The sequence below is a fragment of the Gymnodraco acuticeps genome, unplaced genomic scaffold (genome assembly GCF_902827175.1).
Source record: "Gymnodraco acuticeps unplaced genomic scaffold, fGymAcu1.1, whole genome shotgun sequence".
Classification (NCBI taxonomy): domain Eukaryota; kingdom Metazoa; phylum Chordata; class Actinopteri; order Perciformes; family Bathydraconidae; genus Gymnodraco; species Gymnodraco acuticeps.
In genome coordinates, this window is record NW_022991180.1 from 4,423,355 (window position 1) to 4,436,520 (window position 13,166).

General features: G+C 40.9%; 2 protein-coding genes across 3 annotated transcripts in view; one reads left to right on the plus strand and one right to left on the minus strand.

Annotated features, from left to right (window-relative positions):
- Positions 1–2,356, minus strand: part of LOC117560829 (piggyBac transposable element-derived protein 5-like) — a 35,050-nt gene extending 32,694 nt beyond the window's left edge. Inside the window, exon 1 of the mRNA XM_034237900.1 lies at positions 1,706–2,356. Within this exon, the coding sequence (XP_034093791.1) occupies positions 1,706–2,075 (370 nt within the window). The 5' untranslated portion in view covers positions 2,076–2,356. The remainder of the gene's footprint in view (positions 1–1,705) is intronic.
- Positions 2,357–2,399: 43 nt separating this feature from the next.
- On the plus strand, positions 2,400–12,794 carry LOC117560828 (conserved oligomeric Golgi complex subunit 2-like). Of its 2 annotated transcripts, none has more exons than XM_034237899.1 (18): positions 2,400–3,256; positions 3,700–3,861; positions 4,345–4,410; positions 4,496–4,576; positions 4,773–4,876; positions 5,584–5,692; positions 5,836–6,015; positions 6,125–6,249; positions 6,905–7,031; positions 7,144–7,283; positions 8,995–9,056; positions 9,140–9,291; positions 9,379–9,555; positions 9,697–9,769; positions 10,222–10,364; positions 10,965–11,104; positions 11,331–11,514; positions 11,674–12,794. In XM_034237899.1, exons 1-18 carry the CDS (start codon positions 3,200–3,202, stop codon positions 11,764–11,766), a joined length of 2,175 nt encoding a protein of 724 aa, XP_034093790.1. In that variant the 5' UTR covers positions 2,400–3,199; the 3' UTR covers positions 11,767–12,794. The 2 variants fall into 2 exon arrangements, with proteins under 2 accessions (XP_034093790.1, XP_034093789.1); XM_034237898.1 differs by having other exon boundaries at positions 9,137–9,291; positions 11,674–12,516.
- Positions 12,795–13,166: the final 372 nt, after the last annotated feature.

A 13,166-nucleotide genomic window follows, 5' to 3' on the forward strand; every position in this document is an offset into this window, starting at 1 on the left:
TTTTTATGTTGATATGCCGATGCTCAAGATGCAATCTGACGTTACTGCTACAGCCGATAAAATCAGAGTAAGCTCTTGATCACTTGAGGTCTGAAGTGAGATTATGCTCCTTTGCTGTCCTGCTTCTATCCAGGGGGGCAGCTCTTTATCATCTCCACCCTGATGCAAGATGGCGAGACCACACCCACACAGGCCTTGTGCAAACAGACACAAACTGTGTCCTTAAAAAACAGACCAGGCTGTACAAAGCAGACGGACACACCTGCTGCTTCACAAGCATAGGTCAACAAAGCAGGATAGAGCTGGATGAGTCAGTACAGGAAATCCTAAAGCCTCACCCAATTACCCTTTTTGGTGCCCAAACTTTTGGTATTGAAATATAAACCACTCTATATCTGCCCTGTCTCGCAAAGCAGGATTACTGAAGTCAGCTGCAGGCTGGCTGAAAACAGAGCTGTTCTGGGTTTTGTTTGGTGTCCTGTCCGGTAATCCTGCTATCCGGGACAGGCCAATAACACCACCTCAATTTGGGAGACATAACAACAGTAAACACAATAGTTTACAACTTTTATCTGATGTCTTGATCATATCAGGTCTTTTATTTGTAATGTTAAGCCCGAGCCTGCATATATTTTCCTTTTGCATTAAAACAGCTTGCAAAAACAAATGTTTGCATACAACCAATGCAGTTTGCATGATTTTCTGTGGTTTCCTCACCATTTTAACTACAGTCAAATATGTGCTTTTATACATTTTACATGAATGCTGCAATGTGTGTTTCTATGAGCTAAAATGGAGCTTGGTCCATATCTGCTACAGCCATATGCTGATTCACCTCCAATGGTGCCACAGTGCAACATGTCACAGTGGATATTGGACGGCCTTTACACCCATTGCTAATGCTTCACATGAGGCAGAAGTGTTTAGAGGGGGCAAATCCAAGCAAAGCCTGACAGAAGGCACTGCACTATACACCCACACCCTCCATTCCCTGATACATATTGTATAATGTAAGTGATAGATAAATGGATAAAAACTGTTCTGAGAAAGAGACAGTCAGTTTGATACATGTTGGCTAGCATTGGGGTTTAAACAGAATGCTTATCACAAAGACAGAATGAGACAAAAAGAGAGACACACAGACAAAGCAAAAAGTGTGCAACCAAACTTGGAGTGCCTTGTGACTAATGTTAATATAGTTATGAGTTCTGTTAACTAACTTGATGCCACAATTTGTGCATCTGATTCTGCATACATAGGCATTCAGTACACTATTCATTATGCAATGTGTGTTCATACTGTATATGTGTACAACCAGGAGAGACATCATGCTGATTCTCTGAACTAAACAGCATGTCTCCCTGCCCAGAAACATGAACACGCCCTCACACAGGACAGCATGTGAACCACAGCACCAAGGGGCGAGGTATCAAAGGCTAAGCGTTAGTTATTAACCTGATACATCAATTAACGATGCAGAGTCATGCTTCTCTTACTGTCACTCACTAGGATGCACGCACACACCGAAAATGAAACAAGCGTCCAGTTGTTCCAAAGCAATAGCCTTTTGTGTGCTGTTTTGGCACAATGGCCACAGAAATGTCCTGTCTGACCTGACAAACATGAACAAGGACTGTCTCTCCATCACACACACACAATTCATCTGCACATTACCCTATTCGTGTTGTCATGCATCATGTCTCACCATATGTCTCTTTGAAAGGCGGCACCGTGACATCCTGCAGAGTCTCCGTCCAGCCTTCCTCCTCCGCCTGACTACGGGACAGGGCGCCCGGGGGACCGCCGCCCCCTCCGGACCCCCCACGGTGTCCACTGCCCTCCTTATCGCCCCGTTTCTGGTGGTGGTGGTGGTGGTGTTGCGGCTGCTGCTGGTCCTCCTCACCCACCTCGGCAATATAGTCCCCGGAGTCGGAGTCCCCGGAGGTGCTGTAGAAGGGATTGTCGCTGCTGTCATCCCCGGACTCCCCGAACACATCATCGGATATCTGCAGGCTCTCGTACCGGGAGCGGGCCGCTTCCAGGAGAGACAGCGCCTTCCGCCCGCACTCCGCCATCTCTCTCTGTATTGATGCTCCCCTTCTCTCTCTCTCTTCCTCCCTTTCTCTCACCCTTCCACTACAGCAGCGTGCAACTGTCACGATGTTGCAAGAGCTTTACCGTGACCGCTGCACCGTCCCCTAACCCCGGTATGAATATAGTCCTGCCTGCTCGCCGGGCTTGGATGAGGAGCCCGGTGTTCAGAAAGCGTGCGGATCCCGGGAGCGCTGTTCGCTTCAAGGGTACTGAAATATTTCCGCCTCCTTGCTCTGCCTAAAGCGCTGCGCACTGGGCAACATTATCGATAGTAGTGGCACAGCATCCGGGTTGAGAGACCAGTGATTTCCCTACAAATACAGCAAATAGAGAGAGTAGTGGCTGCCGCTGCATCACCTGATTCCTCAGCCCTGCACTGTCGTCCAATAAGATGCATTTTCTCATAACAAATTACAGGAGGATGGTGATGATGGAGATAAGATGTGGAACAATTATGATTATTAATGGTGAGCCAATAATACATCAAATGCATGACAATATGTATGAAATAGCTAATATTTTCCATCATGTAATACTGGCCATACATATTAAAAAAACATGTTTAGTAACCTAATGATTTATTCATTTATTTCTTATTTTGTCTTTCTGTATGACATGTTTATTTCATTAAAAAAATATTGTTCGTTAATTAAACGTGTTAACTGTTTAGAGTCAGACTACATGGCATAACCTCTGGTAGATTGCATACTGGTCATGTGTTGACTTTGATTTAATGATGTAAAATACAGTAAAATCAGTCCAAATGATAGCGGGTCAACCATGGCGTCAACGTATAGCCTGCTTTCTAAAAAATAGAAAGCAGATAAGCCAGCATTGAACTCATTATCCATTTAATGGAGTTACTTGTATTGTATTTATTTAATATTTTGTTAACTTTTTTATGGTGAGAACAGGTTAATAAGCATGAACCTCGCCTCGCCTCAGTGTACCCCATCTGGCCTCCAGAGGTCGCTATGGCGTCAGTGGTCCTCCAGACTCTTCTTCGTTGGTGCACTTGCCATGTTTGCGGAAGCTTGTTTCTAGCAGATAGCTGGAGGCTTCTTACATTTACACTTTATGCTGTAGCTGTATTTTATAATCAAATATGAATCTACCAAAGGGACCAGATTCGCTGTGCTTCGATAAGGATGTTTTTATGAAGGTAAGAAAAAACGGGACGTTTGTTAACACGCTATATAAAGCTTATGTTGTTAAACTAGCTATCATTAGCTAGTTGAATGTTCATACTGGATGCTGCTTATCTTCCTTACACATGTATTATTTATTTATGAATACATAATACCTAATAATGTTTGTACATGTTTGGTACACATTCACGATCCTAGCTAATGTTGTTAATGTCGGACATGTCAAACGTTACCCTTACAGAACATGAGCTATCACAGCAAATGACGTGTTTCATGAATACAAATGTGTTCATTCAGTATCAGGTGCCTACATTTGTATTTTTGGTCCGTCATTCTGTAGCTAAAGTCGACTTTCTCTCCATTAGTAATGCTGGTTGTTCCATGCATGACTGGCTGCTTTTATATAAACCTTGTATTAACCTGTACACGACTGCTCTGTCTGGTGTTACTCTCGCAGGATGACTTTGACGTGGACCAGTTTGTGGCGGAGTGTCGGAAGCAGGTCCAGATGGAGGAGATGAGGGAGGACCTGGAGCTCTACTACAAGCTGCTGAAAACAGCCATGGTGGAGCTCATCAATAAGGACTACGCCGACTTTGTTAACCTCTCCACCAACCTGGTCAGTAATGAATTTGGTTGTACATTTTAGACCTTGCAATCAGCAGCTTGTAATCAACAGTAAACAAAAAAGGCAATTCAGTTAGGCGTCTATCAAAACATATTATCTATATGATGTCCAAGTGACAAGCTTTACCTTAAATATAAACTGTCATGATTTTTGTTCAGATGGTTTTTTTCTGGAGCCTAACCTACACATTCAAAGAATGTATTTCTTAGTTTGCTTTTCTTGTAAATCTATATTTTAAGTGGTGTATTGTTTTAAACTGAAAATAAGTATGCTTAAATTATCTTAAAAGAACAATCTTGATTGTTATTTTGTTTGTTTTCTTATCTATCAATATCAGTATCAGCCTCAAAATATGGGGTCTTATAATGGTGGTCAAAAAGGAAGCATACCATGCAGTTTTTTGTTTTTTAAGTAAATCTGATAACGTGATAGTAGACAGACCCTAATCTTAGACCTCTGCTTCCCTTGACTCAGGTGGGGATGGACAAAGCCCTCAATCAGCTTTCTGTGCCGTTGGGACAGTTACGAGAGGAGGTTATGGTATGTTTTTGTGTGAAGTTAACTGAAACCTTGATAAATCCCTGTTACAGTGTTCATGAATGTTTCTTCCTGATGTCTGTTTCAGAGTCTGCGGTCCTGTGTGAGTGAGGTGATCCAGGCTATAGACAACCAGCTAACCAAACAGGAAGATCTGCAGAAAAAGAAGGTTTGGCTCGTCCTCTTCCTGTCTGACATCTTCATCTGATCATATTTAGAGTTCATCATTAAATATACTTTAGGATGATTTACCAAACTGTAAACCCAGTGTTGCCTCAACAAATTATTTTTAGTGCAACATGGATTATAATCCTGTTTTAAAGAGTTTAAATATTTTCATAACCTGGCAATATCCCATCCATCAGGTGTGTGTATTGAGGCTGATTCAGGTGGTGCGCTCGGTGGAGAAAATTGAGAAGATCCTCAACTCGCAGAACTCCAAGGAATCTGGCTCCCTGGAAATCAGCAGGTTGGACACTCATCTATGCTCAAAACCACTGGTATCACTTAGATCAGTGATTCTCAAACTTTTTTTCAATAATGTACCCCTTTTGAAAAAATAAAGAGGTACAGTACAGCGCTGCACCATCAGTGTCTGATTTATTAAAACAACAACATTGTAACTGAGAAACACTTAAATGCTACATTTCAAATGTTTACTATCCATCACTAAATTCATGGCAAACCAATTTTAACATCATGCAATAACACTAAGATGACATTAGTTGCATTGAACTGATCTGTTTAATGAGTTGTACTTACAATTTAGTGAGAAACATGGGCTTGTGCTTCACTGAGGATCTTTGTCATTCTGACAGGGAGACAACTGCAGTTATTAATATAGTCTATTAATATAAAACCCACACTGCTCAAACTTCGGTACTTTTCCTAATATTGGTATATTTATATTTTTTTCATTAACATAAAATAAATCTCACGTACCCCCTGCAGTACTCCAACGTACCCCTAGGGGTCCGCGTACCCCCATTTGAGAACCACTTAACCGATAACCGATTTGAATGTGGGCAGGTTATTAAACACGTTATAAGAGTTTCAATGTATGCATCTCTATATCACATAGCCATGTGCCAGAGGTTCAAATAGTATTAGCTATTTGCTGCAGGAATGTAGCACTAAGCCATTGTGTCTTAACTTTTTCTCTTTGCCTCTGTACAGTCCCTTGTTGGCAGGCCAGGTCCTGGAGAGGATTGCTACAGAATTCAACCAGCTGCAGTTCCACGCTGTACAGAGCAAAGGCATGCCCCTACTGGACAAAGTCAGACCTGTAAGTGTTAACATCAAACAGCTAAAAAAAAAGGTGCAGTCTTTCTGTTTAAGGGCAGACGATATTTCCCAAATATTTGATCCTAGTTTTCACTTTTATACAGATGTTTGATGGAATATATTCTTGTCTGTGTCCTCTGTTAGCGTATCGCAGGGATCACCTCCATGCTGCAGCAGTCTCTGGAGGGCGTGCTGATCGAGGGTCTGCAAACATCCAACCTGGACATGGTGTGTCACTGCCTGAGGACGTACGCCACCATAGACAAGACTCGAGATGCTGAGGCCCTGGTGGGACAGGTGTTGGTCAAGCCATACATGGACCAGGTAAACATACAACACATGTTTCAATATACTGTAGAGCCAAGGGAGTTTGTACTTTAAAATAACAGATATGTTTAACAGAATATCCTCTCCTCTCTTTTCCTTATTTTAGGTAATAGTGGAAGAGGTGGTGAAGTCCAGTCCGAATGGTCTCCAGTTGATGTACTCCAGACTGTTGGAGTTTGTTCCTCATCACTGCAGACTGCTCAGAGAGGTGACTGGAGGAGCCAGATCCAGGTATTGCTGTTATCATGGAGGCAAATTAATTCAAAGCATGCATAGATCAAGCAACTCTTTGTGGTTTATTCCATCTTCATCCATATGTGTGCAACATTAAGATACCTTTTTTTTTACATGGTAATTTTTTATTAAAATGCCAACGGTTGTTTTTTTCCCAAAATGTTGAGACCATATTCCTCTTTCAAATCAGAAAGCCTTTATTTGTCCCACAGTGGGGAAACGTACAAGGGGAGTAAGCAAAGGATCCAAAGGGCACCTGTCTGGGATCACCACAAAGACCCAGCGGCTTTATTGTCCTCAAAATGTTGGTTGTGCTTTGAAATCCTCTTGCTCTTATTAGAAAAGCAAATCATCTGCTTTCATGTGTGGAACTGTTGCATTCAGTGTATTCAGCTCACATTTCTATTTGTAGCACCATAGCAGTCTTTATGATGCTTCAGTCAGTATTAGATATTACTTTAGAATAGATTACTTTGACGTTTTGGTTCATTTTTATTCTGTATTCTTATATTTATATAATTACAATACGTAATTGACTTAATATGTTTAAACAAATACTAATCCTACATTCTGCGCATAAAATGAAACCGTAGTGTAGAAAGTAGATGATATTTCATACTTTATAATGTGCTGATGTTCCCTCTCTCCTCAGTGACAAATCTGTCGTAGTGCCAGGTTATGATTTCCTGGTGAACTCTGTGTGGCCTGAGATGATCAAAGGGATAGAGGAGAGATTGTCCTACCTCTTCAACCCTGGAAACCCCGAAATATTCTTTGAGGTACAGACACAGGGACATGATTTGTGTGCACAAACATTCACTTCTGTGTGGCATGATTCAGTGTTGAGCAGCGTCACCTATGTGTGTTTTCTGTTGTCCTTTTATTTTCTAGCGTTACAGCGAGAGTATGGAGTTTGTGCGGAGGTTTGAGCGTCAGTGCAGCTCACAGGCCAGTGTGAAGAGACTGAGAGTTCACCCCTCATACACCACCTTCCAGAACAAATGGAACCTGCCTGTCTACTTTCAACTAAGGTGCATTATTAATATGATCTATACATACTACAGCCTATAGGTCACACAGAGTACACTATAGCCCAGGGGTCGGCAACCTTTTTGATATGAAGTGCCATTTAAAAAAAAAATCGCAACGGCCTCCCAAGAAGAGCTCGCCTCTCTCCAGTCATTTAAGCTAAAGTGGGTTATTGAAGCTGAAGCTTGTTGCTTCTGCCCTCCTCGACTACGGTCTGGGAGCCGACAGGAAAGTTCAACACACAGATGGCCAGTCCGCCCCTTTGTAGCATATTATTTCGATGAGAGATGAGCAGATCGCCACTGGGCTTTCAACTAAAGACACAGCCACGCAAAAACTGCGGCATTTGTACAGCTCCTTATGGGTACTGCAATTTGTGAAGTGTTTTCCTCCGTGGTGAAACGATCAGCACTGCACCACGGAGGAAAGCGGCAGAAAGTCAACTGGAGATAAAGAGAGCGGGGCTGCGTTGTGTGCATGGCTTCCTTCTGCAGGTCACGGGGAGACGCGCTCTGGCGGCGGTCTCGTTCAGGATCAGAAAATACAATTTAATAATATTTTGCAGACTTATTCCACTTATTCCTAGTGTGCCACTGGACGCGTGCCAGGGGTTGCCGACCCCTGCTATAGCCAGTTATATCTCCTTTAAGAGCACATTTATATGCTTCACCTAACATCATATTGGACTTCACATTTCTATACATCCTTTGAAATTGAAAGCTGTTCGGATTTGTTAAGAGCTTTACAAATACTAATTGTAGGGAATAGGTTGCTAATATCGGAAATACCGTTATGTCCTTTCTTGTAAAAGTTATAAAAGAAAATCAATGTATTTCTTCTTTTTGGCTGCCCATATTCTTTTTTAGAAGTGCTAGTCAGATGTTCATATGTGATATTAGATCAGTGTCTGACCATTACATGTCACTATTTGTATCTGACAATCAATATCTATAGCATTTTGTTATATAAAACTATTTCTTCAAGCTATTTTGGTTTAGAAAGAAACTCATATATGATGTTTACCATTACTATATGACAAACATTGCTTATTGATTGTCGAAAACTAAATAAAAAGATTTTTGATTTGAGAAAGAAACTCAAACATAATCACAACCTTAGCTTATATTCTTTTTACTAGCAGGCAGTGGATAATATGTGTGTTTTGATCTTAATGTAAACCCTTCAAGTTAAACGAAAGTAGTCGGACGTTGGGAGGGCGGGTGTATTTTCTGCGCAGCATGCTTTTTGAAGAACCCAAGAGACAAGCTGTAAAATTGCAGCCTGCCAGCATTTTTTGTGGAAAAACACAAGTTGGCAGACGATAATGAATGCCTATTGTGATAGAAATGTGAAAAAATATCTTATGGGTTTGAGTTTCCTAAAGAATGATGAAAAGAAGCTAAATGTAAACTCTAGATGTGTCAGCTTATTATAAAAACATTTCCCATAAACATGACACTGGACCTTGACTGAACGGCTATTGATTCGTATGAAAAAGTAGAGAAATGTCCACTGTGTCCACCGCCCCTGCACACTCACACTCTCACTGTAAAGATTAGGCCTCTTTCACAACACAAACCTGCACTGTTCAGCTTTTCCGGAAAGTCAATTTCTTCTAACAGTGTTGTTACAAGTCATGAACACTTGCACGTCAGAGCTGATAAATGAAATAAGCCGATAGCACATTGATTGTTTTGTCTCACGGTTTTCCAGGTACAAGGAAATTGCTGGAAGTCTGGAGAACGCCATCAGTGATGGACTTGAGGCTGCACCAGGTAGGAATAATTCTCTGTCATGAATGCCCGTGTGTAGCTGATACTCTCCCTGCAGTCACTTATCTGTGTGTGTTCATCAGCAGCTGGCAGTGCCTTCCACCTGCAGGTGTCGGAGGTGTTGTGGTCGTGTCTGATGAGATGTTGGTCAGACAAAGTCTACCTGTCCCCTCTGGCACATCGCTTCTGGAAGCTCACGCTGCAGCTCTACGCACGATATGCCAAGTTTCTTGACGAGGTAACCTTAAAAAAGAGCAATATGCAAATGAATAGAAATGTTGCTGTCGCTTTCTCTTGTTGCTCATCTTGATCGGTGTGTGCCCAGGTGTTGACTAAGACTCCAACGCCTGAGTTACCTAAAGAGCCGACCAGGCCTCTGCCCAGCTCCGCCTCCTCCACCTCCAGCCGGACGTCGGGGGGGAGTGAGAGCGGGAGTCCTGCCTCTCTGTCCACCAAACAGCTGGTCTACATAGCAGCTGACATCCAGAAGCTGCAGGAACAGGTACACACACAAACTAAATACATACATTACACGTGTTCTTTACATCTTTCAAAATTGTTCTTCAGATAACTCGCGTAATCCTTTTTTTTCTTAATTTACTTAATTGCTTCCACACTGACAGCTTGCTTGGTTTTCTCTCAGATACCAGAGTTGTCAGAGACGGTCAGAATACGGTTAGAAGCGATTGGATTCAAAAACTTTGCTGTGGTGGAAGGTAAGCTTCCTTTTGGCTTCTTTAATAACGTTGCAGTGTTGGCTTGATCTTACAATGTTTTGTCAGTACATGAGAATGGAGGAGGATTTCATGACACTAATATTTAAAGGCAGGCCTTAGTTTTTCAAAATTAAAACAAGATTTCAGTCCAACAGAGGTTTTCATAATCTTACAGAACACATCATACTAATTAAGCCTATAAGTAAAAAAAAATTGATTTGAATATTTGCTTTCGCGTACATCAAATGATTGCATTTTATCTGCTGTTCTTATTTATTAAAAAAATGCTGGTGTTCACTGACATTTAAAAGTGTATCCATTCAGTCCCCTTTAGGCTTTAGATCATGACATCTCCAAACACAACATGTCAGTCACTCATTGAATCACTCCTTGGCTCTTGGCTTTAGCACCAGGGTAACTCGGACCATGTTTGCACTTCTCCTTTCTGTCAGACGCCTTAATGGATTCCAAGACTTGCCTGTCCAGTAGCATTCCCACTTTAAATATCAAGATGACCCAGCATCTGACTGAACGCAGTTGCCGCTTCCTGAAGAGTGCCTCTGAGGTCCCAAGACTGTACCGCAGGACTAATAAGGTCAGTGAAGCTGCAAAAACGCACACCAACATGTTTCTCATAGATTTCCTCATGTAACATCCCCTCATGGAGAAACTTTTTGGATTGGGATCAACAGTTCAGCTTCAAAGGCTAATGGACTTGGAACTGTGGCATATACTTATTTTATTTTCCTTTTGACCCTATAAAAAGGAATTTTTAACCTAATCAACATTCTCTGTGACAAAATCCACACCATTTGGGAATCAGTAGCTCAGAGGAGAACATAACAAATAAGGTTTTATTTACACTTTGAATTGCCTTGTGTTGAAAGGTGCTATATAAATAAACTTGCCTTGCCACTGAACCTCATCTAAGTCCTTGAAGGATCTGTGAATGCTGAATCTTTATTCATATTTTCCATCAATGTCATCTGACAACTGCAAGGCTCTACAGTCACATTGTACAATCATTGTAGCCTGAAACAAAAGTTTACCGAGAAAAATATAAATCTCTAGCTGTTGAGATAGAAAGCGATGGATATGACTCAAAACCCATCTTGATAACTGCAACATGAAAAAAATACTTTAAATTCAGCAGTCAATACAAATTGTAATATTTATTAATTTACGTGTTGTCTAGGATGTGCCGGTGCGTGCATCCGCCTACATGGACAACGCCTTGCGGCCGTTAGTTCAGTTACTGACTGACTCAACAGGGCTGGTCCACCAATCTACAGCAAAAGAGTGGCTGCGAGTGGCACTGTCTGACTGCACACAGAGGTAAGACACACACCTGCAAACATAAATACACACCCAGATATTATTACATTACCAGCTTTGAAAGGGCCTGTGCCGATATTTTCTACAGAACGAGCTATTACATGTTATATAAATGAAGGATGATTTCTTTCTTTCTTGAGAGTTGTTTTGCTTGCCTTTTTAATAAGACTTTCCAGCTGCAACCAACACATATACCCGCTTTCATTTCCCTACGTCTTGTGTTCAGGTACTATGAGACCATCTCTGAGGTTCTGAGCTCAGTGAGGAAGATGGAGGAGAGTCTGAAGCGCTTAAAGCAAGCCAGAAAGGGTGCAAGCATGACCTCCACAGCAGGAGCCAACGGTGGACCCACAGACGACAGCAAGATCCGACTACAACTGGCACTGGATGTGGAATACCTGGGGGAACAGGTAGGCTGCGGGTGGAGAGACATAATAATCATGATAAAAACAATTCACATTTATCTGGTAACAAACGTATACTTTAAACAAATGTTATTGAAATTAGAAATTGCACCAAGTTCTGTTAAAAACTCATCTGAAATGTTTCTGATTGTTTTCTCTTCTCAGATCGAGAAGATGGGTTTTCAGCCAAGTGACATCTCCATGTTCACCACTCTGATGGACCTGGTGAAAGAGGCCCGAGAGCTCGCTGAGCAGTAAAATGTTCACTCCATAATAACTGAAACCCAATAACATGCTGCTGTTCCTCAACACTAATGAAGGAAAAACAATATTTGTCACAGTCTAGACTAGAGTCAAAGTGTGGTTACAGTTTGTGATGAGAAGGCCACGAAGAACGTGTGACAAGAACTGACATTATGGGGATATTTGTGTACAAAAAAAATCTAAATTCAGACTTTAAAGCCACAGAGCACAAACATGTATCATCAGGAATCTGTCGGATGTGCGGTAGTTGTTGTTGGAAACCTAAAAAAAACGTCATTGGTTCTGCCGTAGTCAATGTGAATAAAAGGGACTGCATTGTATATTAAATGTTTTTATAGAAAATGCCTGATCCTGGTGATATGCACTGCTTTGGAAAGTCATTGTATATGTTGGGTCAGAATATTGCAAGAGTCTTAAATCTAAGTTGTAAAGAAAGAATGTTAATAAATATTTATATCATTTCTGCTACTTGGTGAAGGATGCATCTCAAATAAGGAAGTCTGTTAGTGTGTAATATTTACATTTTTGTTAAAATCAAAGTTATATAATATAATTAACTTGGGAATAAAATTAAGAACTTCGGAGACAGTTTTGAATGTGCATGTTTTGATATAAAAGACGTTAGCTAGCTACTGGATTGCATTGCTTATATTTTTTTCCCTCATCACTGCTAACATGCGCTACAGGTTGATGAAAAGAAAATCAAATAAATACAAGTTCAACTTTGATGTTGGGAATACAAAATGATGGCCTTGTGTAACTGCTTTTAGTATTTGGGCCTCAAAAGTGTCTTTCCTGTCACCATCCAGTAATCCTAATACGCCTATTTCCATATTATTTCACACTTAAAATTATGTTTCTATTCATAATTTTCTAATATTTACGAGTAGGAATAAAAGTTTAAAAAGGAAAATATATTGCTTTTACAATGTCAACATTTATTACGTTGTATCTTCAAAAATGTGTGACAGATGTTCTCATTTGCAAATGGCTATATTGATAAAATACATGTGTTGACACTACTCTTAATGTTTACATGTCACTCTTTTTTTAGTTTTGTCAGTATGTGATGGTTTGTTTTGTTATTAGTCTTGTTCTTTGGTCAGGTTTAAAGTTATATTAAGTAGGTATTTATGCATTTATTCCAGTAAATATGAGAGGCGGGACGAGAAATCATTACTAGATTTATCATCTGAGAAGATAAGTTGTTCAACAGTAGTTCAAACCGGAGAGACGTGATGTAAGAATTACATATTTATTGTTTACACGTCATATGAATGAAATGATTGCCATGATAGTACAACAGGAGAATGTAATGGTGTTTGGCGATTAGGCCCCCGGTTTGCAGGATAATCATTCAGGAGGGAAAGCACCGCTCCGATGAAATCCCCGGG

Coding starts and splice junctions, on each gene's coding strand:
- LOC117560828 (XM_034237898.1), top strand. CDS start 3,200: ATGAATCTACCAAAGGGACCAGATTCGCTGTGCTTCGATAAGGATGTT. Junction 9,057..9,136: donor TGGACTTGAGGCTGCACCAG/GTAGGAATAATT, acceptor TGTGTTCATCAG/CAGCTGGCAGTGCCTTCCAC. Junction 9,770..10,221: donor AAACTTTGCTGTGGTGGAAG/GTAAGCTTCCTT, acceptor CCTTTCTGTCAG/ACGCCTTAATGGATTCCAAG.